The 25,448-nt window shown below is 35.1% G+C and overlaps 2 protein-coding genes across 4 annotated transcripts; both read left to right on the forward strand.

The window, feature by feature from the left end:
• The first annotated feature begins 4,162 nt into the window (after positions 1–4,162).
• On the forward strand, positions 4,163–5,283 carry LOC122305612 (ethylene-responsive transcription factor ERF098-like). The gene has a single exon (XM_043118205.1). It carries the CDS (start codon positions 4,250–4,252, stop codon positions 5,006–5,008), a length of 759 nt encoding a protein of 252 aa, XP_042974139.1. The 5' UTR covers positions 4,163–4,249; the 3' UTR covers positions 5,009–5,283.
• A 12,857-nt stretch (positions 5,284–18,140) lies between these two features.
• LOC122305622 (eukaryotic initiation factor 4A) lies at positions 18,141–24,944 on the forward strand. Of its 3 annotated transcripts, XR_006241182.1 has the most exons (8): positions 18,144–18,301; positions 18,410–18,458; positions 18,574–18,711; positions 19,550–19,783; positions 23,933–23,975; positions 24,244–24,283; positions 24,369–24,466; positions 24,702–24,944. XR_006241182.1 is itself a non-coding variant. In XM_043118214.1 (7 exons), exons 1-7 carry the CDS (start codon positions 18,249–18,251, stop codon positions 24,717–24,719), a joined length of 630 nt encoding a protein of 209 aa, XP_042974148.1. In that variant the 5' UTR covers positions 18,147–18,248; the 3' UTR covers positions 24,720–24,944. The 3 variants fall into 3 exon arrangements, 1 of the variants encoding a protein (XP_042974148.1); XR_006241178.1 differs by having other exon boundaries at positions 18,141–18,301; positions 24,244–24,466; XM_043118214.1 differs by lacking the exon at positions 23,933–23,975 and having other exon boundaries at positions 18,147–18,301.
• Positions 24,945–25,448: the final 504 nt, after the last annotated feature.

Raw genomic sequence — 25,448 nt, forward strand, 5'->3', positions numbered from 1 at the left:
GAACGAAAACAGTTGGAAAAGGGAAAATACACATGGAGGTGGCAATTTGTATTCATAGGTGGTCTTTGTGTCATCTCGTATCATGGGTATTAGATTATATGTATCAACTTAAATCTGACTCATTTAACTAAAAGAATCAAATTTAAAAATCCGAATCCGACCTATTTTATTAATAGTTTCATATATAATGATACAACCGGACACATTTAATCTTTCATTTAATAATTAATTTTTTTTTTACTTTGATTATTGGATTATATTTTCAAGATATTTTAATATATAATCATTCCGTATTCTATAGAAACAAGTGAAGATTTTTTCTTTTTAAAAAATAAAACCGAGAGAAGGCATACTTGTTTCGAATCATGGCATGGTGGCCTAATGCTGCTAGCAACAGGTCCCATACAAAGGCCGAAGGTGGATGCCATAAGCATTTGCACGCTTTTTTTTTTTTAATTATTTTATTTTTTAAAATTATATATATTTTTTGTTAACTGTTAAAAAATGTATTAAATTATTATTTTTATTTTTATTTTCTTAAGAATTAAGAAATGTTTTTCTTAATGTTTAAGATTAAAAAAAAAAAAAAAAAAAAGGACATACAATAATAATCGATCAGTTATATCAGTCAGTTCTTCGGTCTACCTAGAACTGAACAGCCATGTCTAAAAACCCAAATTTGGTCGGTCTCTACTCGCACCGACCGTTAAAGTTATGGGTATCTACTATCTGGTCAGATTGGCTCATGCAATGGGAAACATTATAGATGAGAGCTTTAGCCAGCCTGGAAGTGCTTAAATGGAACATAAAAAACGAGGGAGGCAGTAAAGTTGGCAAACTCTTATCTGGTAAAACCAGCTAGGTAGCCAGGTAACCTTGGAGGAACGCGTACGTACGCACTTGGTTTTGCCACTAGAGGTTTGAACATCGTGTGATTTTGACACTTTGTACATCCACTCACATCTATAATAGCTCAGCCGCTGCGTCATCCTCCCAAAAGTTTGCGGACAGCCCATTAATTACAAATGGAAAAGGAGAAATCTAGTTGGAAAAAGCCCAAGCAGCCACCACATTGATTGTACCTACACTTCACACAAAGATGTCCTAGTCATCCCTATCCACTTTGCAGTTGTTGACTTTTTAAAACTTGGGGGAGATGGCAATTTTAGATGCGGCGATTGGCCTTTGCCTCCGCGGTCTGACTTGGTCTCGCTCATCTCAAACTCAAAGCATTGGTGGGGATGGCAGTTTTAGATGCAGCGATTGGCCTTTTCCTCCGCGGTCTGACTTGGTCTCGCTCATCTCAAACTCAAAGCATTCGATCTCTCCTCCCGAGTACATTAATTTTATATACAGCTGCCACATATTTGGGTGACCAGCTGGTTGATGTCAGGCAGATAATGCTCGAAAAAGCCCCGTATTCAAGTAAAATTGAACATGAAGTTCAACAATAAAATTTCCGACATTTTTAAGAGAAGAATAAATCTTCCCATCACCCCAACACCCCAACACCCCACTCCTTTTTTATTTTTTAATATTTTTTTAATATTTTTTTTTGAATTTATTTATTTTTAATTAATTTAATTATTTTATTTATTATTTATATATTAAATATTTGATAAAAAATAAAATAATAAAAATTAAAAAATAGGTGGGGTGTTGGGGTGTTGGGGTATTGTGTAGCATAACCCTTAAGAGAATACTGCGTGTACTAATAACTTGAGCAACAAGGTATCATTTGTAAAATAATCCTAATTATTATGCTTTGACCCTATCGCTCAACATTTCATAACATCAATTAATTAGCAACTGCATGTAAAATATAACATTTAATTTTTCATTATTTGATTTCACCTTATTAGATGATGAGATGATGGATAAATAGAGGATGATGAATAGCATCGTTAAGTAAATATATATATATATATATAAATTAAAGGTTTTGGTATAACTTTTAAAATCTTTAACTTTTTGTGATTAATGTATGATGTGTAGTGAGTGTTTATACTTATGGACCATGGTATTACAAGTAATATTATTATATAATGTTATAAATTATTTTGTGTTTAATAATGGCATTTCTACAATTATTTTATAATAAACTAATATGATAGTGTCATTTCATTTAAAAAATAAATTCCTTCGTTTATATTCTATAAAATTATAAAAATCGTTGAAAGAATATTCTTCCTCTTTACTTTATAATTATTAATTGTAAAAGAAATGCGAGAGAATTTCTTTTGTTTAAATTTTATTTATTTGTTTTGAACTCTTGTATGTCAACACATTATTTGTTTTAAAGTATCTTATAATTAAAAAAATGTTAAATTAGGATTTGTTTTTTATCATTCAAAAACTATGTGTGATCACTTTTTCATATTCTTTACACATTTTATTAATGTAATTGACCACACATTAAATCCCTGTCTAATAAGGTAAATAAAGTTAAGCAATTGTCGACATAGGATAGATCTCTACTTCTTCGGCTTGGTGTGAATGTTGTTCAACTTAGAGATCTAGTAGTGAAGGTTGTATGATGGGATAAACCTCCTCGGGGTCGTTTAAAACTTAATTTGAATGAGAGTAATATTGGTAATCCGGACCGGGCGGGGGGAGGGGGTGGAATTTTGAGAGATAGCCGTGGTGACTTAATTTTTGCATTCTCTAAATATTTTAGAATATGTTCTAATAATGAAGCAGAGATAAGAGTGATTATTGAAGGTCTTCAAAGGTGTAAAGAGTTGGATTTTCATGCCATTGACATTGAAAGCGACTCTTTAGTGGTGGTTAATTGGATTATAAATTGGTCATGTACTGTTTGGTATCTTTGGGATTATTGGGATGAATTATCTTCTTTGTTAGTTGATTTTGTTTATTCAATTAAATACTATTTTAGAGAGGGAAATAAGGTTGCTGATTTTTTAGCTAAAATGGATGCATTGGAAGAAAATAATATGATTAAGGAGACAAGGTTATTGCCTCATATTCTCCGTAGTTTATATAGAATGGATTGAGGGTATTTGGCAGATATTCGTATTTCTTGAATATTGGGTTGTGGGGTTTTATTTTATAGTTGCTTTTTGTTTTTTTTGTATGTTTTTCGGGTGTTTGGCTATAGTGGAAAAAGTTAGTTTTGTTGTGGTTGAACTTGTTTCTACGATTTTCCTCCGTCACAAATGAGGGTGCTTTTAATAAAATTGGAGATAGACTACTTTTGAAAATGTGGTTGACGACTCTTTAAAAGAAAATAAAAAACAATAATGTATTTAACCGTTTTACTTTTTTTACTATAAAATAATTATTTTGGTCAATACATACATAAAGTATATAAAAAATACGTAAAAATGATTATATATAACAAAACTCTTTATTATTATTATATAATTAAGTAATGCTAGATATAATCATGAGCTATGCAAATATTGCACACTTATTTTAAAAATGAGCGAGGTCTACTATTAAAAAATTAAATTTTTTATATTTGCCTCATATAACACACTATTTTAAAAAAAAATATACGACACTTGTATATTTTTTTACGATAAATAATATTTTATATAATTTACTTTAATAATATATTGGGTGTGTCAAGAAAACAAGTATGCAAGTAGACAGAGAAATGCTTGAGATTATGATAATAGGTAGGTTTCGAGCATTTTTTTAATTTAATAATTAAATAAGTATCTTTTATTGATATTATGAATTTTATTTTGTTTTTAAAAAATATTCTAAAAAATATATGAATAAAAAAATCCTTTTTACACATGTCGGGTACGAGTCAGAAGATGTATAGCCACTCTAGCAGATATTTTGTCTTATTAATATCAGTTATCCAATAAGGTGTTTGACTGTTTCAGACAGTTGAGAAAAGTTGCGCTGTAAAGTTTCAGGGTAGCCACGACACTTAAAAAGGACAAGGACATCATGTGGTTTAAGACCCGTCGAAGGTGCCGCGTGTCACATCACAACGTAAGCCATAAACTCAGCAGCATCATACGTGGCAGTAAAATCAAGCGGGTCAGCATTCGGATCCCACTCTCAAAGCGATTTCACTCTGAAACATCTAGAACCTTTTTACCCTGGCATAAGACCGCGTGTAAACGGCGTACCAGCTGGCACCCGTTGGACTCCCCGATCTCCTCGTATAAATATTTTCGATCTTCTTTTCCGTGCCTTCCGAACTCGTACCATTTAGAAATTCCTCGTACTCTCTTCTGTTTATTTTCCTTTCGCGAGCAGACCCAACATAATGAGAAATTCTTTGACGACGACCTCCAGACTGAATCGGATTCATACGGGCATGCCCTCTCCTGCGACACCGTACCGTAGTGTGTCTTTGGAAGTGGAGCATGAGATCATGGTGTCAGCTCTCAAGCACGTGATCAGCGGTGGCGGCATTGATGATCTGACCCAAGAGCTACAGCTTCAACTACTACTACCTGCAGCGTCCTCCCTGATTGCCACGTCATCCTCGTTCCCTTCGACCAGCTGGACCAACTGTACCAACCGAATGTTACCAGTCTCCAACGGCGTCGCGTGCCCGGTTTGTAGTTCCAACAGTTGTTCGGGCTGCAATTCGAACATCCATACGTCCGAGAAGAAGAAGACTAAGAAGAAGGAGAAGAGGAACTACAGGGGAGTAAGGCAGAGGCCGTGGGGGAAATGGGCGGCAGAGATTCGAGACCCAAGGCGAGCAGTGAGGGTGTGGCTAGGCACTTTCGTGACGGCGGAGCAAGCGGCAAGGGCTTACGACAAAGCCGCCATAGAATACCGGGGAAGCAGAGCCAAGCTCAACTTCCCAGTGTCAGACTACAACACAGAGAAAAGGCAAAGTGCAGAGCATGAAGAAGCTCGCCAGCAGAAGCCAAACGTAGCGACCGAGTCGAATAAAACGGAGACAACGAGCGAGAGAGAGACTAATGCTGTGGGAGAGAGCAGCAAGGAAGAGGAGCTATGGGATATGTTAACGGAGGACGAACTTCGACGAATAATGGATGACTTGCTTTGATAACCAGACAAACAACAAACTGGACGGAAACACGACGACGTTTTAGGTGCTAGGAGATGTGGATTAGGTATATAAATATGTGCTCAGAACTTGTGAGTCGAAATTAAAAATGAGGGGATTTTTTAATCCCTAGTAATTAAGAGTTCAAAATGAGCGAAAACCGCAATTAAATATTAAATATTTCGGTTTTAAGTTTGGAGTTTATAATAATAATCAGACTATCAGTAATGATGGGATTAGAATTAGTAAATTCAGGTTCTGTACTTTAAATTGCATTTATTTTGTTAATTAATTAGGAGAATTATGAAATTCAATTTACATGTATGGATCAAATTGAATAGATCACGTAAATTATTGTATTTAATATTAAAATTTTATTATATATAAATAAAGTCGTATATTAATATATATATTAATATTAATTTTTTTATTTAAATTTTAAATTAATATTATTTTTAATAAAATTTATTTTTTAATTAATTATATTAGATTGCTATATATATTAATATATAATTATATTTATAATTAAATTTTTTCTTAATATTGAAGAGAGTGATGAGATCAGGAGTGAATTAAACATTATATATATAAGGATGCTGCTACAGTCACCGTTGGTGGCTCCCGCCACCGTTAGGCAAAAAAATTTTTTTTATTTTTTTTGTTTTTTTAAATTATTTTTTAATAATTTTAAATATTTTGAAAAAAATATAAAAAAAATTATAATAATATTAAAAAAAAAAATCTTAATTATTAAGAAAAAGAAAAAATTAAAAAAAAAAAAATTTGGGCCAGCGGTGGCCCCCGGCGGGAGCCACCAGCGGTGGCCATAGTGTTTTCCTATATACAAAGAAAGAAAAGTCAAACGGGGTTGCAATGTTTGGGTCAAAACCGTACCTTTGCCAGTTTCGTCCAAGTTTCACTAGACTATCGTATCTTGGTAGGTACGTACAGGGGTCAATGAGGAAACGCGGACGGGTCGATCGATGTTTGGAGGGTTCTGACTTCTGAGGTCAAACTCCATGCGAGATAGCTGGCCGCTAGTGATCTTAGAGAGTGACGCGTTGTGTATATATAAACTACGTACGTACGTACTAGTCAGCGTTTTGTGTCGTCGCTAGGAACGTACACGTACGTTTGGAAAAACCATTATCAAATTCTAGTTAGAATATTATAAACAAATGTTATATAACACATTGTTAAAAAATAAAAATAAAAACACAAAATCAACTATTGAGAGGTCTCAGTAGTGTCTGTAGAACCACCATTTTTAAAAAGAGAATTGTTATAAATATAAAGAGATTATATAAAATAATTTTATAAATTGATGTAATTTTACGTTATTTGTTAAATCTATTTTATAATAAAAATAAATTTATAATAAGATGAACCACATGATCAAACTACAATATCAATTTATTGGATTGATTTTATGTAATCTTTTTATAACAAGAATATTTTTCTTTTGTGAGAATAAGTAAAAATAGTACTATGATCGATACTTTTACCGCATATATATTAATTTTGAAAATAGTCTAGCTAGGAGATCCCAATTCGATCTATCGTTTGAAATTGACTAATCTAATGCAAGTTACTTTTATCTTTAATAATTAGAAGATTAATTTATTTTTAGACGCCTTTACATGCATATGGGAACTCAAAGTTAGAGTCAGTGCTAATAATTAGTAGAAACTGGTCGGTTTGGTATTGATTTTACATGTTATATTAACGATCCACATTGATCAGCATCCGGCTGCGCGCCCAACATACCTTTTCTTTTTTATTTTGTCTATCGATCCATCTTTTTCTTTACAAACGCGTACGTGCTTATAACAGCCACTTGTGTCCCTTAATGGTTCATCAACTCAATCAATTGCCAACCAGGAAAGGCCCTTTTCCTCCCTCTATTTTCCATATACCAGTACCAGAGAAAGCTACATCTCCAGCTGTAACATCAAAACGAACAAAAGTGGCGATTATATATAGAGTAGCGCCTAGGTACGTAATCACCCATTTCAAGGAAATGACTATATATTTACAAATACAAAAAACAGAACAGGTGGAATAAGACCGAAAGAAGATGGAAGGAAAACGTATACAGGGATCTAGACATGAAGCTTCGGCTCGTAGAAATTAAGGTTAGAAAGTCCCCCATGCATGATGATCTTTCTCATCCTGTTGCGTACGCTTTCTCTTGGTCAAATACTACTTATGCTTTGGGCTATTTGAGTGAGCCGTGTAGATCTTGGATTTCTACCCCCACGTACGTGTAATGGCAAAGTCGAAATTCTAAAAACTAGCTTGTGGGGGTACACCGGCCAGTTAGCTTTTGCAAATTGCAATATTTAATTAGGTGTTTATGTAGATCCTTTCTTTCTCCTAATTATTTGCATTTGAATAAGATATGACATTATCAATGAGAACGTGATTTTTTTTTTGTTACCATAAGTGTATTTATTTATTTTTATCTCGAATATCCTCATTTATTAAGAAGATAAATACTTTTTTTAATTATGTCTTAGTGCTAATTAATTGTATTTTTTGTGCAGTACTCCTAAATTTAATATAAATGTTCATTCATCTCTTTGTTTTTTTTTTTTCTCTTCAGCCAAATAAAATTAAGAATTTATTTTATTCTTCTATTATTTTAACATATTTTGTACAGGGGAAATATAAAAAAACAGAACATGAGCAAGAAACAGAAAGAAAGCGACGTGTAGTGATGAATTATTGATATTCTATTGTAGCAGTTTACACAGTATCATGAGTATGGGTTTTGTTAAAGATGTGTCTCGCAGGCCAATCTGTAATTGTTCACCAAAAATCAACAAGGAGGTTGGTGGGGCTTTATCTGAAAATAATCCGATACTTAAGTTAGTGAAAGGAAATAATAATCAAATTAATCTCTCAATTATCAAAGATTACTTAGTATATATAGAACTGCTCGCGATACTTATCTTATCTAGGATTTATCGGTATAGATCATTACTTGGTATTTTGAATAATCATGTTACTACCCGGTGTTGTTATCCTTCTGTAAAAGATGGCGAGAGGCACATCTCCTCTTAGACTCTTCTTCCTTATCCTATTGCAGCCCCTAGATCTGCCCTCTAGGCTTTTGTAATATAATGGGCCCCTTTTAGAGTCTCGGGCCTTTTGGTCCGAATAGTCCCTCCAGGTTTATATACACGTTGAGGTACTATCTAATTGGTTGAAATTACAAGTGAAAATATGACTGCAGTAATTCTAACAAGAAACAAAACTAATATATTGGTTGTGAAAAACTAGTAGTTTAGATCCCAAATACATGATCTAGAGGGGGTGAATATGTGTTTTCTAAATTTAATTGATTGTTTAAATTAATAATAAACCAATCCATGAATCAAATCATAAGAAATAATTAACAAAACAGTTTTGGTAACGAAGTGCAATCTTATTTGAAGAAAGTCTCCTCAAAATCTAAAACCACTCTGGGTATCTATAAGCAAGCACTTAAAATCCCCTATAGAAATTGAATTGGTTACAACCAATTTAGAAATATTTACAAGACCCTTGAAGTAACTAAATCTAGCTTGCAGCAACATAAATATCCCACTTAATCTTTGCATCAACAACAGCTCCAAAAATCCTTCTGGCCAAAGAACATGTTTACACTTTACACCAATAGACTCAATGGTGCTCAAACTTGAGTATAAACATAAGCATAATATGATGGAGGTATGTTTATCAAGAAAAAAAATCAATTTTTAATGTGCAAAGGATCTCCTTAAAATTTTCTCTTAAGAATACAATGAATACAACATTTATGACCTTTCTATACGACTTAAAAGTCGTATATATTATTCTATATATATACACTTAGGGCTTGAATAGACCACTTAGAGAGTTCAAACCCTAATGAAAAAGCAAATCTCAAAATTCTTACTCAAGCAAATTGTCGAACAAGTGTCGAATGAACTTTCTGTACATCTTCTTTGACCTTCGAATTTGAAGATTCTTGTAAGAAATAATTTTGTATATAATTGAGTTAGCTTTTCAACATGGCCAAGATCAACTTAATTCGGTATGCAAATTAGAAGTTATGACCAATTTACTATAAATAGGTTGATCTGATTAGATATTGTGAATTTGCAATCTTACCTAAACTCTACTCAACATATTTACCTAAGACTAAATTTTATCATATGACAACATATTATCTTTACACTAATAGGTTTGACTGAGATGATATTATACAACATATGTTAGTGAGTCAATCGATGGAAAGTGGATCCCTATCTTTTCCATTGCATTTCTAACACCAAGGGTGCCACCTGTCCAAGTGGATTTGTGGGAGACCCCACCCTATCAATAATGTTAACAGGTGAACAGATCACCCTCCATTTGCCCGCCTTCAAGGAAGCCATTTTTTCAGCATCCACTTTATTTGTAGGGAGAGTCAAGACAGTACAATAAGCTTGTTTGATATTAGAAATACATGAGTTTTTCTTTATATGTATAATTACATTTCTACTTTTATATTTTACTACATATAAATACTTTTTTTGATTGTAAACGATTTATCGAAAGTAATACAACACAAGTGAATTTCTGCCCAAATCTTTCTCTCTGTTTTCTGTTAGTGCATCAAGTTGATCATAAATCCATGGCAGAACTCTAGTTTTGTCATGGTATCAGAGCATAAACTGCTGCTCTACGAGATTTGTCATGGATTCTGATTCATCTGATTTTGATTCTCCATTTTCTATTCTTCCTACTTCTCTTGATAACCCCTCAAGCCCTTATTTCTTACACCATGGAGAAAATCCTGGTGTTATACTTGTTACTGATCGTTTAAATGGTGATAATTACCATTCTTGGTCACGGTCCATGTCCAAAGCCATCAGTGCGAAGAACAAGACTGGATTTATCACTAGAATTCACAAAAAGCTGAAGTCTGAAGCAAATCCACTCTATTTGCCATGGATTCGGTGTAATGACATGGTAGTTTCGTGGATCCTCAATTCTATGGCAAAGAACATTGGATCAAACATTCTCTACATTGATTATGCCTCCGATATGTGGAAAGACTTACAAGACCGCTTCTCACAAGATAATCATCCACGAATTTTTCAATTACGTAAGGCGATTAGTTCACTAAAGTAAGACCAGAAGTCTATGAGTAATTATTACACTGAATTGAAATCATTTTGGGATGAGCTAGCAAATTATATGCGATTGCCACAGTGTTCTGTAGAAACCCTAAGGTTTTTTGAAGAAATTCAATAAGAAGAGTATGTAATGCAGTTTTTGATGGGACTAAATGACTCTTTTAATAGTATTTGAAGTCAGATACTATTAATTGATCATTTTCCTTCTATGAACAAAGTCATATCCTTGGTATTACAAGAAGAGAAACATAGAGAGATTACTTTGGAGACTTCTATCCCTAGTCTTGAATCGGTTGCTGCTTTGACAGCAAAGCCTATGAAAATTGTTACTAATGCTTCTACGCAAACCAATTTTAGAAAGGATAAACCTGTGTGTAGTCATTGTGGATACACAGGTCACACTTCTGAAAAATGTTATAAGATTCATGGCTTTCCTCTTAGTTTTAAATCCAAAAGAGGAAATAATGCTTCGGCCTATCAATCTTATTAATCCATGGGTAAATCAAATGATGATGCTTCGAAGTTTTCTTTGTCTCAAGATCAATATCAGCAACTACTTGCCATGTTCAAACCACAATTTACTTCATCATTAATGAATCAAGCCAGCTCTGGCATTTTACCAACTCCACAGCCACCTTCCACTAATAATTTTGCAGGTAATCTCGTGCCCTGGATAATTGACATTGGAGCAACAGACCATATGGTTAGCTCCATTGATCAATTTTCTTTCATAACTTCTAATCTTTCTTTTGCTGTCAAAATACCAAATGGCCATTTAGTTCTCGTTACACATACTGGTACTATCTAACTACTAGACAACTTGACTTTGCACAATGCCCTTTGTGTTCTTGATTTTTTCTTCAATTTAATATCTGCCAGTAAATTAACCTGTAACCATTCATACTGTCATATTTTTGTTTCCAATCTTTATTTCATTCAAGACTTACCTACATGAAAAACGATTGGGATGGCTGAGGAGAAGGCTGGCCTCTTTTACTTAAAGCAAAGTTTTTTGGTTAGTTGTTCTATTTCGTGTCCTTCAATAAATCAGAATGTTAGTTTATGGCATTATAGGTTAGGCCATATTTTTTTTTCCAAATTAAAATTGCTTAGCAGTAGTGTTTTAGATTTACACATATCAAAATCCAATAATTCTTGTACTTGTACCATCTGTCCTTTAGCTAAACAAAAAGGTTTACTTTTTCCTTCTAGTGAATCAAATTCAGTTTATCCATTTGAATTGATTCACTATGATTTGTGGGGACCATTTTCTTTTTCTGCTTTAGATGGTTCAAAATATTTTCTTACAATTGTAGATGATTACTCTATTACTTGGGTATATCTTCTACAACATAAATCCCAAAGCAAGCCTTACTTGTAATCTTTATTCCAATTAGTTCAAACTCAATTCAATTCTCCAATAAAGAAAATCAGAACCGATAATGGGACTGAATTTCACATGTCAGAATTTCTTTCCTCCTAATGTGTTATACACCAGAAAAATTATGTTGAAAGACCACAACAAAATGGAGTCGTCGAAAGGAAACATCAACATTTGCTAAATGTTACTCGTTCCCTCAGATTCCAAGCTTCCTTGCCATTAAATTTTTGTGGTGATTACATTCTTTCTGCTGTCCATTTAATAAATTTAACACCAACTCCATTACTCTCACATAAATCTCCTTATGAGGTTTTGTATTCTAAACCTCCTTCTTATAATCACTTCAAAGTTTTTAGTTGTCTTTGTTTTGCTTCCACCTTGCGTCGTAATAGATTTAAATTTGATCCAAGAGCAAGAAAATGCATCTTCATTGCATATCCTTTTGCTGTAAAAAGATACAAATTATATGATCTTGAAACACACAAAACTTTTATATCTCGTGATGTTATATTTCATGAACATATATTCCCTTTCTCTTCCTCTATTTTTCCTATTAAACCTTATAGCTCTTTTGTTCTTCCCAAACCAGTTTCTGATTTTCCAGATTCCATATTTTCTTCTTTATCTTCTTCACAAATCCCTTCTCCCAATTCAGCAGAATTATCTCCAATCTCTACATTTCCAAATTCAGCACCTTCCATAGATAACTCTTGTATCAGCCCGCTAGAAATTCAATTGTGAAATTTTTATTAACTTTAGGAACCTCGTAAAAATCCCAAAAGTTTTCACGAATCCATTAATCGTATAAGTTTTTGTCTAACTACATAGTTACTGTTATTATTTACTATGGTATCAGAAGTGTGTTTTTGATTATTGGAGATAGTTAGAAGTGTCAAAATGTATTATGATTTGTGCCATTAGACTCGGAGGGTTATTTAAAGTCTTATGGCGCAATAACATTTTTTTATATTTTCGGACAAAACATCTGTTCAAAACTGTAGATATTATTGGATAAAAATAAATATCTTGAGGTAATTTTCATGAATATTATTGGGTAAAAATATTTTGAGTTGATTTTTATAGATATTATTAGATAAAATTATCTTAAGTTGATTTTTTGTAGATACTATTGGATAGAATATTATGAGATAATTTTTTATAGATATTTTGGGTAGGAGAAAACTACACTCAACTCTCAACTCCAGCCTCATCTCTTCCATATCTCATCCATAAGTATCTCCAGCCACCTCTCCCCACGAAATTATCTTCATTTACACTTTCCATTGAAAGAATATCAAACACTCTCTCTCGGATAGCTTTTAGGAGGTCTTTTGCATGCCCATTTCGAAGCTGTTGTAAGTGTTTTATCATAAAGTCTCCTTCATATAAGTTGTTCCTTTTTGAGTCTAGTTTACGTGGATATCTTATTTATCCCATTTGAAGATCATTTGGTCAGTCAAATATTATATAAACTATAGAAAGTTCATTCTGGGAGATAAACTGGAGAATATGTTATAGTTTGGAGTTTTTGACCAAGCTAATGGATAGAAATTGGTCCAAAATTTTTATGGAGTATTGTTAACATGTGTATATGATTATTGGTTGAGGATTTTTGCATGATTAAAGATTTTGATGAAAGATTTTCTTAGATTTAGAAACTTAGAAACTGGAAGAGGAAAAACAGTTTCTGTTTTGAGAAAGTTTAACTCTTTGGTGGTCTAAACCTATTCCAATGACTTTGATAATTTTATTGGAAGATCCTAAACATCTTATATACATGTTATATTATTATTTTGAAAATATTTGATGTTAGTTTCAAATATATGAAATTTTATGCAAAGAAATATTCAGATAAGCCAAAGTGTGGATATTGTTGGCTAAATTTATGTTTTGATTAATTTCTAACCATGTGATCTTGAATTAGAAGCCTATATATATTTTAGGACATCTTTTTAAACCATGTGATGGTTTGGTTTGAAGATCATATATTTATAAGTCATAGATCAAGAGATTTATCAAAACTAGTTGAGAAAAAAGTTTCTGTTTTTGGACTAAGTGTAAAACCAAAAACTCCAAATGTTATTTTGTGATTTTGGTGACTTTAGTTTGATGATTTAAAGCATGGTTGATGTTAGGATGATATTATGAATATGTTAGAAGTAAGATTTAATTTTTGAAATTCTTGGAGATGTTTTGATTTAAGGTCAAAACTTGTGATTCAAGTGCTTGGATCTTTTTACAAAAAAGTTTAGTGTTAATTATTAGTTTTTTCTAAATGGATGTTTTAAGTATGGTTTTGAACTTAGGATTGGAAGAGGTTTGTTGCAAAATTTTGGTTTAAGCATGAGTTTTGAAGTTGGAAGGAATTGCAACAAAAATCAAGGGAAATCGCCTATGGATGTTTCGGCCATAGTGTGTTCTTCATAGTTGTGTTTTGTTTTAAATTTTTCTGAGTTGATATTTAAGTTTAGGACAAAATTTATAAGAGGAATGTAAATTTTGGAAACTTTTGGAGTTAGTATGCAAAATCCTTAAGTTATGGGTAAAACGGTCATTTTCCCACATGTAGAGAGTAAAATGAAAATTTTACTCTTTAAGTTAGTATTTTCCATATTTCAAATTATTAGTGATTTAGTTCTAATTTTTAGAATCACTAATTACAGTTTCTCGTGGTCGCACTTGAAGTTTTATAAGAAACGTGAAGATCGAGGTAAGTTTAGCTTTTAACTTACTAGCAGTCTATTGTGTATGTGTGCTAAGTAAAAGAACTACAGTGTATATATGTATGTTATCATATATGTCATGCCATGCCAAGTTATTACGTAATTGTCTATTATACAGAATTTATTCTGTCATCAATTTTTATCTGTTACATAATATATTCTGTCATGTATTACTATACATTACAAGTATGTCATGTTAAATATGTTGTCTATTATATGTTATGCAATGTTACGAAATATTTCTATCTTAAGTTGGTCATGTATTTCAAGTTATATTCAAGTCACGTTATGTTACGTCAGGACTTCAGTCATTTCGTATTCCAGTCACGTTTCATCTTGATTACTTATGTATGGGGTCACAGCAATTGTGACGCATACACTACGTGAGACACAGCAATTGTGACACGTAGAATACATGGGGCCACAACAACTGTGGAGTATGTATTTAAGCAGTTAAAGAATAAGTTTCCGTAGAATACATGAGACCACAATAACTGTGGAGTATGTATTTACACGTAGAATACATGGGGCCACAACTACTGTGGAGTATGTATTTTTCATGTTAAGTCAAGTTTGTGTAGAATACATGGGGCCACAACAACTGTGGAGTATGTATTTACACGTAGAATACATGGGGCCACAACAACTGTGGAGTATGTATTTTTCATGTTAAGTCAAGTTTGTGTAGAATACATGGGGCCACAACAACTGTGAAGTATGTATTTACACGTAGAATACATGGGGCCACAACAACTGTGGAGTATGTATTTTTCATGTTAAGTCAAGTTTCAGATCAAGTTCATGTCAAGTCAAGTTCAGTTCATGTTTCAATTTAAGTTATGTCAATTATGCTATGTTGTACGCCAAGTTATACTTTAATTACTTATGAATTTGATTATGCATTTATGCTTTTACTGTCATGCATGCATCATTAGCTTGTGTGGAAGTTTTTTTGTTAACTTACTGAGATTTGTAATCAAATCTCACTTTGGTAGTCCCAACTACCATTCCCCTCGAATGGTAGATCTTGTTACAAGACCTGAAGGAGAATCAGGAGCTGATCAACTAGACACAGTTGACTAAGCGACGGTGCGACGTCAATGTTAATATAGTAGTTAACGTAAATTACTACTTGTACAGTGGAGTTGCATCTTTAGTACTTTTTGGATCATAGCCATTTTGGATTAGTGTTGTGATCTATTAAATGAGTCTTTATGTATGAAGTATGTTTTAAGCATTTGGGATATTTTCAATTTGGTGCATAGTATTGTTAAAGAAAAAAATTATCCGCTGCGAATATTGCATAATGTTAGATGCATGTTAGGAACATTGCATCTTATATGTCATGAACAGGGGCAGGTAACCTTGTGTTGCATGTCTCGACGCTTCAAATGTCCGTCCAATCCCAAACGGAATTTGGGGGCGTCACAACTCTCCTTCAAATTCAAACAATTCCAATGTTCCAATTCGACACTCTACAAGAATCATAAAACCACCAAGATACTTGCAAGACTATTATTGTCAATTGGCCTCTCAACATTCATCACAATTTGTTTCTTTGTAGGAAAAGTCTTCAGGTATCAAATTTCCTCTTTCTAATGTCCTTTCTTATGACAAACTCTCTATCTCTCACAAACATTTTGCTTTAACCATTTCTTCTATTTCTGAATCTCAAACTTTCTCACACGCAAACCAAATCCCTGAGTGGCAAGAAGCTATGAATGCTGAAATCAAAGCCCTTAAGGCAAATAAAACTTGGACTCTCACTACTTTACGTATGGGAAAGAAGTCGATAGGTTGTAAGTGGGTTTATTGGGTTAAATATAAAGCTGATGGTACCATTGAGAGGTACAAAGCTTGTTTGGTTGCAAAGGGGTACAACCAAATTGAGGGTATTGATTTTCAAGAGACTTTTTCTCCAATTGTTAAAATGACTACAGTCATATGTCTATTGGCCAGAGCAGCTGCCAAAAATTGGCATTTACATCAATCGGATGTAAAATAATGCATTTTTAAATGGAGATTCAAATGAAGAAGTGTATATATTCATTCTACCCAGATATGCCAAACAGGGGGACTCTAGAGTTTGTAAGTTACAAAAGTCCCTTTATGGGTTAAGGTAAGCCTCTAGACAATAGTTCTCCAAGTTATCCACATCCATTATTGAGTATGCTTTTCAGCAAGCTAAATCTGATCATTCTCTCTTCATTAAGTCAGAAAACAGTTCCTTCATTGCTTTATTAGTCTATGTTGATGATATTATTTTAGCTAGTAATGATTTGAACTTAATCTCTGATTTAAAGACATTTTTAAACAATAAATTCAAAATCAAGTATTTGGGCAACTTGAAATATTTTCTTGAGATGGAAGTTGCTAGGTCTTCCAAAGGCATAACATTGTGTCAAAGAAAATACATGTTAGATATTTTGCAAGATTTAGGTTTTCTGGCTGCCAAATTAGCTGCTTTTCCTATGGAACAAAATACAAAATTCTCAAGTTTCGATGGTGAAATTTTAGAGGATCCTTCTTTGTATATGAGGTTAATTGGGAGGCTTATTTACCTCACTATATTTCTGCCAGACATCTCCTATTCTGTGCAAGTTCTAAGTCAATATATGGATAAACCAAGGCAACCACATTTAAATGCTTTACACCGAGTGCTTAGATACTTGAAAGGAGCACCTGGTCAAGGCTTCTTCTTTCCAGCCAGTTCTGATTTCCATCTTAAAGCATTTTGTGATTCAGATTGGGCTGGTTGTGTGGATACTAGAGTATCAATTACCGATTTTTTGTGTTCCTTGAGAATTCTTTAATTTCCTGGAAGTCTAAGAAGCAACAAACTGTCTCAAAGGCCTCAGTCGAAGTTGAATATAGGATTATGACCTCTATTACTTGTGAGATTTCTTGGTTAATTACATTGTTGGCAAATTTTTAGATTACTTATGCCAAATCAGCTCTATTGTTTTGTGACAACAAAATAGCTCTTTACATTGCTGCTAATTCGGTTTTTATGAAAGGATAAAGTACATTGAAATTGATTGCCATGTTGTGAAAGAAAAGCTGCAGACAAAGATGATCAAAACTCTTCATGTTGCTTCCCATTCTCAGCTTAGTGACATTTTTACAAAGACACTTGGGTCTCAACAATTCCATTCATTGTTTAACAAGATGGGTGTCTTAGATATATACACTCTATCTTGAGGGAGACTATTAGAAATACATTAGTTTTTTTTTATATGTACAATTACATTTTTGCCTTTATATTTTAGTACATGTAAATACTTCTTTTTTATTATAAATGATTTATCAAAAGTAATACAACAAAAGTGAATTTCTGCTCAAATCTCTCTCTCTATTTTCTGCTAGTGTTAGTTTTGTCCTTCGATCATTGTTTTATCTTAAAAAAAGAAGAAAGAAGACTTTGTGAAAATAAAATTCTATCTTTTTCAGCAATAAGCAAACACATATCCAAAAATTAAAGCACAAGAATCATATTACAAGAAAGGTAACTTGTTGAAAGGAGGATGAATAAATTAGGGTCTCTATTCTCATCCTAAAGTTAGGAAATTTCTATACACTACACTATTATCTCACTTTCATCTTATTATATAATATATGACATATTTATCAGTATTATATGATATTTTATTAGATAATTTTTTATTATCAAATAATAATAAATATGTCATATTTTATATAGTGAGATGAAAATAAGATGAGAGTATGACTCATCATTTTTTCATCTCACTATATAAAATATAGTATATTTATTATCATTCATGATAATAATAGAATAAAAAAAGATGATAATATAATGTATACATTTTTCCTTATATATGCGTTTTTTTTTTCCTATAAAAAATTGACACCTCGTGGTTTTCATTAGAGCTTGGAAAGGAAATAAAAGTGTGCTGTGAAACGACGACGTGTGTATAGTCACTCAAAGTCGAGAGACGCAGAGCAAAAGGGAGTGTTTGTGGAAGGTGTCGATGGACGCCGTCGAAGCTCCCTCTCCTCCTTCTCAGCCTTCTTCCCATTTCAGGCACCGTTTAATCTTGCTCTTGTTTCTTTCTTTTATTTGTCTTTCCCTATTTCCATTTTTATATAACTTTTAAAACTTTCCACTAATTTTAAAACTTGTCTATTGCAGTCAACAACGCCATTTCTATGTTGCTGTGGACAGGCTTCAGTTCAAAATGGTTTCGGTTTCTTTCCATTTTATTCTCCATTTATAATTGAATATAACAATAACCCATTTCAAATTATGGTTCGAAAACCAATTTATTTGATTTTGTTGTATGAATCGGGGCGCAGGAGACGTTGGTGGATTTTTTAGGCGTGGCGGGACGGCGTCCATGCCTGCCGATGGCCGTGTGCTGTAGTTCCCGCGACGAGCTTGACGCAGTTTGCTCCGCCGTATCCAACCTCCCCTATATTTCTTTGGCCCCTCTGGTAACTCTTCTCTCATTTTCTTTCATAATTTGGGCAATTTTGTATTGTAATTAGTTGCATATATTCCTCTCAATTTACTGTCTAGCAGATTGCGTTTAGCTGACGTTCACCTATAAAAGTAGCGATATAAGAGAGCATGCTGAATTTATAAAATGGCTTGATAACATCAGTAAGGCAAGGTAGAACACACTTTTGATCCAAAGATTGGCTTCCTTAACCTGAAACGTAATATAAGATAGGTGTTGTTCAATCATATAAGATAGATTGGCTTCCTTGTTGTCCTCTCCATGAGGGCCAATCCACATTCTTTGGATCAAAAGTGTGCTCTACTTGCCTTACAGATGTTATCAAGTCATTTTATAAATCCAGCATGCTCTCTTATAGCGCTACTTTTATCTAATGCTTAATTTTAATGGTATTTCATGTAAAACTGGCCATGGTTCTTCCCATTTATGGATTTGCATTTTAGTAGGACAGTTTTTTTTTTTCCCCTTGAAATTCAAGTATATATCATAGGCCTCTCCCATTATGAAAATTATGAAATTAGATTTACTCATTCTACCTAAATGTTTTGTTTTGCAACACATGCATAGCTCTCTCTATCTTCTTCTTCTTCTTTTCTTTGTTGTTTTTTTGTTGTGTTGGGGGCAATGGGGGGGGGGGGCAGGCGCGAGGGGTTGACACATGCTGTTAAACTCTGTTTTGTGGTATTCGTTTCAGAAATGTACTTTTGACCATCAGCACCCATATCTACCAAGATTGAAACTAGGGAACTATTGACTCCCTGAACTTTGAATGTTTGTTAATATTACATACATATTGTTTTCCAAAATTCCAGTACAGTGACCTTGCTGAAGTAGAACGTGCTCTAGTTCTGGAGCAATTTCGGAAAGCCACAATGAACTGGATCAAGAACATCAGTGTTCAACCAGGAGATGACAGTGAAATTGATAAAGAAGAACAAAAGTCCCATATGATAGTTGTGACTGACGTTTGCCTCCCACTTCTTGCTTCTGGGGAATTGCCCATTTCTGCTCGTGTTTTGATAAATTATGAATTACCTACGAAGAAGGTGCAGTCCATCCTTCATTTATGACTTGAAATGTGGGACAATTCCATGCCTTTTTTTTTTTTTACACATTTTACTTTTGCTGTTTTCATAACGCTTTACCTCTTGTCATGTAATAAGTCACATTATATCCTTTTGCAATTACATTTTCAGCTTGTTTGGCCTTGCAATGATCCTACAGATCTGAGGTCTGTTTCAGTAGATTGCAACTGTGAGATCAATGTTTTGTTGTTTGTACACATTGTTTATGTTGTTGCATGTTGAGCACCCCATGCTACCGCATCTCTTAATGAATGAAACTTTTGTGTGGAGTTTTTCCCTCTTGATTGTCCTGTTGGCACAGATGGACCCTATCTTTAAAGGATAGTAGCATCATGAAAATTAATTTATTATCTCAGATCAGATATAATATGCCCGCTTCCAATACAGCATTCCAACGTGCTCTTCTACCTGTTGCCTAGAGAGGTCTTTCAAGGGCATGTAAGGACTAGCTGACAAGAACCTACCTAATGTTCTGCCATCTGTGTGTCTAATTCACGGAGGATTGTGAGGAGTTTATGGAGTGGAGTACATGTGGATTGGGCATACTTGGCATCTAACGGGGCGTCGGGTGGGGTGTTGGTGTTGTGGGATAGGAGGGTGGTGGAAAAGATAGATGAGTTTATTGGACAATACATGATAGCTTGTTCGTTTAAGGGTGTGTCCGATGACTTTTTATGGGCTTTTGCGGGTGTTTATGGCCCCAATGTAGACATGGATAGAAGGTTACTGTGGGAAGAATTAGCCGGGGTGTATACTTGGTGGGATATTCCATGGTGCATTGGAGGAGATTTTAACGTTGCAAGATTCTGTAGTGAAGTGGATGGAAGTAGAAGAATGAGGCCAGCCATGGAGGAGTTCTCGGAATGTATTTCTGATCTGAATTTGGTAGATTTGCCACTAGCCGGAGGTACCGCTACTTGGTCTAACAATCAATCATGGTCTCGACTGGATCGTTTCCTAATCTCCCCAGAATGGGAAAGCCATTTTCCGGATGTATGGCAAAAGCGACTGCCCCGGATAGGTTCAGACCATTGGCCCGTTTTGTTGGATTGCGGAGGGTTAAGTAGTGGCCAGCGGCCTTTCAAATTCGAAAATATGTGGCTTAAATCTGAAGGTTTTGTGGAGAGGGTTAAACAGTGGTGGTCTTCCTACCAGTTCCAAGGTACGCCCAGTTTCATTTTTGCTGGCAAGTTGAAAGCACTCAAAAGAGATTTAAGAGTATGGAACACGGAGTCTTTCGGAAATGTAGGAGAAAACAGAAAAATAAAGTTGCTGGAAATTCAAGAGATCGAGAGGCTTCAAGGGATGCATCCACTTTCACAGGAAGAATTAGGTCGGAAGGCTGAGCTGATTGCAGATGTTGAGAGGTTGATACTTCTAGAAGAAGTGTCATGGCGTCAAAAGTCTAGGGCATTATGGTTGCGGGAAGGAGATAGAAGCACAAGGTTTTTCCACAGGATTGCAAACTCACATAGAAGAAACAATAATATTGAGATGCTGAAAATTGAAGGGGTGGAGTGTAGAGATGAACAGACGATTCACAATCATATAGTTGACTTTTATGAGAACTTACTTACAGAGCAAGCGGGATGGCGGCCTCCTTTGAATGGGATGGTTTTTGATACTCTTGAGCCAAGTGATGTGTTGAGATTGGAGAGGGAGTTCCAGGAGTTAGAGGTTCTTGAGGTAGTGAAGAAAATGATTAGGGACAAAGCTCCAGGACCGGATGGGTTCTCTATGGGATTCTTTCAGGATTGTTGGGAAGTAATAAAGGAGGACCTGATGAAGGTGTTCCAAGAGTTTTATATGGTTGGAAAATTTGAAAAAAGTCTAAACACTACTTTCCTTGCACTGATACCGAAGAAGGTAGGGGCTTTGGAAATCATGGAATATCGACCTATTAGTCTAGTGAATGGGGTATATAAGATAATCTCAAAAGTTCTTGCGAACAGACTGAGTGAGGTGGTGGGGAAGATTGTTTCAAATCCGCAGAATGCTTTTGTAAAAGGAAGACAGATTCTAGATGCTGCGCTTATTGCAAATGAATGCCTTGATAGTAGATTGAAGACTGGAAATTCTGGGTTCTTGTGTAAATTAGACATGGAAAAGGCATATGATCATGTCAATTGGGAATTTCTTCTCAATTTGCTAAGGAGATGCGGTTTTGGGGAGAGATGGGGGAAATGGATCCATTGGTGCATATCGACGGCGAAGTTTTCAGCGTTGGTAAATGGCGGAGCAGTGGGCTTTTTTAATAGTTCACGTGGGTTGAGACAAGGGGATCCGTTGTCACCTTTGTTGTTTGTTATAGTCATGGAAGCTTTAAGCAGGATGATCACGGCCTTGGTTACGAATGGCTTCATTGAGGGCTTTAAGATTGGAACTCCGGAGATGGGCATTATTAATATTTCTCACCTATTGTTCGCAGATGATACACTTATCATGTGTGGAGCGGAACAGAACCAGATGCAAGCACTGAAGGCTTTATTCCTTTGTTTCGAGGCAGTGTCCGGGTTGAAGGTGAATCTTGAGAAGTCAGAATTGGTGCCAATCGGGGTAGTGCCTAACAAGCGCCAGCTAGCTAGATTGTTGGGGTGCAAGTTAACGTCATTACCCATGACTTATTTGGGACTTCCTCTGGGAAGCGCCTCAAGGGCGTTATCAGTTTGGAATACTGTGATTGAGAAAGTTGAGAGAAGATTGGCGGGATGGAAGAGAATGTATTTGTCTAAAGGTGGTAGGATTACTCTAATAAAGAGTACACTCTCTAACCTACCAACTTACTTTTTATCTCTTTTCCCAATACCAGCGAGTGTAGCAGCCCGTATTGAGAAACTCCAACGTGACTTCCTATGGGGGGATGAGGGAGGAGTTTAAGTTTCATCTGGTTAAGTGGGCAGAGGTTTGTCGTCCTATCTCGGGTGGAGGGTTGGGGATTAGAAACCTAAGGGTGTTCAATCGAGCTTTACTAGGAAAATGGCTATGGAGATATGCGACAGAACCAGAATCCTTATGGAAAATGGTGATTGAAAAGAAATATGGTGCTCTATGGGGGGATTGGTGCTCTAGAGAAGTAAGGGGGGCCTATGGTGTTGGGTTGTGGAAAAACATAAGAAAGGGATGGGGGGTGTTTAATTGCTTTGTTAAGTTACAGCTGGGTGTGGGCTCAAGGATAAAATTTTGGAGTGATGTTTGGTGTGACAATAGGGCATTGCAAGATCTATTTCCCTCTCTCTTCCAGATAGCAAGCGCAAAGGACGTTTCAATGGCAGATGTTGTGGAGACATCGGGGGGACACATTCACTGGAACGTTACCTTTAGTAGGGCGGCCCAAGATTGGGAAATAAGTTGCTTTGCTGATTTCTATAGCCTATTATATGCCATCAGACCAAACAGGCAGCTTGAAGATGTTATGTGGTGGAAGCCGACAGCTAAAGGCTCTTTCACTGTTCGCTCATTCTATAAGGCTCTTACTATGGAGCCAAATGCTCAGTTTCCTTGGAAAAAGATTTGGAGACACAAAGCACCACCCAAAGTCTCCTTCTTTGTCTGGACAGCTTCTCGGGGAAAGATTCTCACAATTGATAACTTGAGGAAAAGGAGGATTATCATTACAGAGTGGTGTTGTATGTGTAAAGGAGGGGGAGAGTCGGTAGATCACCTTCTCCTGCATTGTGATACAGCCGGAATACTATGGAATGAGGTATTTACTCGACTAGACCTGGCATGGGTTATGCCGAAGACGGTGAAGACAGCTTTGGCGAGTTGGCCAAATTTAAGAGGAAGGCAACCAATCAAAGCAATGTGGAAGATGATTCCTCTATGCATTATGTGGTGCTTATGGCAGGAGCGCAATGAGAGGACTTTTGAAGACCGAGAAAGATCCTTAGAGGAACTAAAAGTTTTATTTTTCAGAACTCTTTGTAGTTGGGCTATAGCTGTGGATTTTAATGGCATGGTTTTTCATGATTTTCTTGTCTCTAATGTGCCTACCTAGTTAGGGCATTAGACTAGTGTAACTGGCTTTGCTTTTCTTGGATCAATATATTTATTTATTCATCAAAAAAAGAAAGAAAAACCTCACTTTTCTAATCTTCCGCTCTAATGCAGGCCGGGCTGCGGTGGGTGCAGGAGGAAGAAACATACCTTTGTGGTATTTGATTTTTGATACAAATGACCCTTGCCTAATCATTTCTTTTACCTTGCCAAACGTGGTCATTTCAGAGCAATCACTCAAAGGATCATTAAAGACTGCCGGACTCTATGTTCTGAAATATCTTTGATGCATGTCCATTTGTTTTGTTTGTTTGAATTTTGTGTTATATGCATAAATTGTGTTGAGTGTGATATGCAAGAGTAATAAAGGGATACCCTGTCTAACAGATTCTAGCCATGTTTCCCATGTTTGTGCTGACTTTCAGGAAATATACATGAGGCGCACGACAACTTGCTTGGCAGCAGGTTCTTTTACCTATGCCATAAACATTTTACTAGTCAGATGGCATGGAGGTATGCACTCACAGTAACATCGTATAAATATCTGCAGATGGGATTGTAATCAATATGGTGGTTGGGGGTGAAGTGGTGACTCTCAAAAGCATAGAAGAAAGCAGCAATCTTGTCATAGCTGAAATGCCAATAAGTGTAAGTTCTTTCCTTTCTTTTTGTTCCCTTACTTAATATGTTTCAACATGAATTTTGACAAATATGAATCTAAATCCCAATCAACTGCATCTTACAGTGAGGGCTTGCCATTAATTTTTTTCCGATTAATAATTACTTGTAAATTTAATGACACTACATTTAACTGGCTCATTTTTATTTCACATTGCGTTTTGTTTTTGGGTCTGAGATGGTTTTGAAATGTGGTCTGCTGCAGATCTCTGAGATTTTGTGAAAGATGTTTGGTCTTTTGCAATGCCAGAAACATGTCAGGGGACTTTATTCCATGTACTCTCTTTCTAATGGCTGAGGCACCTGCGAATCGTATTTTCAGTGAGGAGTTTTTGCCCTGAATTGCTCAGCTTACTAAAAATAGCCAAGATTCTTGTACCTTTAAGTGAATGATCTGTTTGGTTAGCCAGAAATATGGAAACAAGAGAAATAGCAAAAATTTGATCAAGGGACAGGCTCATCCTAATTTATGTGTTATTTTAAGCAATGCCTTGGCTTGGTTGCATAGGTTGATTGATTCCATTAAGGTAGATGTTCAATCACAAAACTTTGAAGCAGAAGCAAGGGAAAACTGGAGGTAGAAAACAAAATGCTCTAGTTCGTGTAGTATCTCAGGAAAGAAAAGTTATGTCCCAGGGAGGGGATTGGTAACATTGAGGGAAAACCCAACTGTTTCCCATTCCTGCTGGCAGAATGTGATCGATATAGATTTTCACTACAAAATTTGATGAAATATACCACGAAACAGCTTACAAACTGCCGATAGAAGAATTCAATGGGCTGATTCTATATTGTAGAGAAGGGGGTTTTCACCTGTGTTAAAATTAGGCCTATTCCACGATGGACCCAAAATAGATATAGTGATTACGCTGGTCCACAGGACCAAAATAATGGAAATAAATACAACATTGAGCTTTGGGTCGTGCTAGCAGACCGCCCATTGTTTACTGCT

The sequence above is a fragment of the Carya illinoinensis genome, chromosome 1 (assembly GCF_018687715.1).
Source record: "Carya illinoinensis cultivar Pawnee chromosome 1, C.illinoinensisPawnee_v1, whole genome shotgun sequence".
In the NCBI taxonomy this organism is placed as follows: domain Eukaryota; kingdom Viridiplantae; phylum Streptophyta; class Magnoliopsida; order Fagales; family Juglandaceae; genus Carya; species Carya illinoinensis.

Bases quoted from the DNA above. Each gene is read 5' to 3' on its own strand.
- LOC122305612 (XM_043118205.1), top strand. From the start codon at position 4,250: ATGAGAAATTCTTTGACGACGACCTCCAGACTGAATCGGATTCATACG.
- LOC122305622 (XM_043118214.1), top strand. From the start codon at position 18,249: ATGGACGCCGTCGAAGCTCCCTCTCCTCCTTCTCAGCCTTCTTCCCAT. The intron at 18,712-19,549 runs GTAACTCTTCTC...CCAAAATTCCAG, and splicing joins ATATTTCTTTGGCCCCTCTG to TACAGTGACCTTGCTGAAGT. The intron at 19,784-24,243 runs GTGCAGTCCATC...GCTGACTTTCAG, and splicing joins ATGAATTACCTACGAAGAAG to GAAATATACATGAGGCGCAC.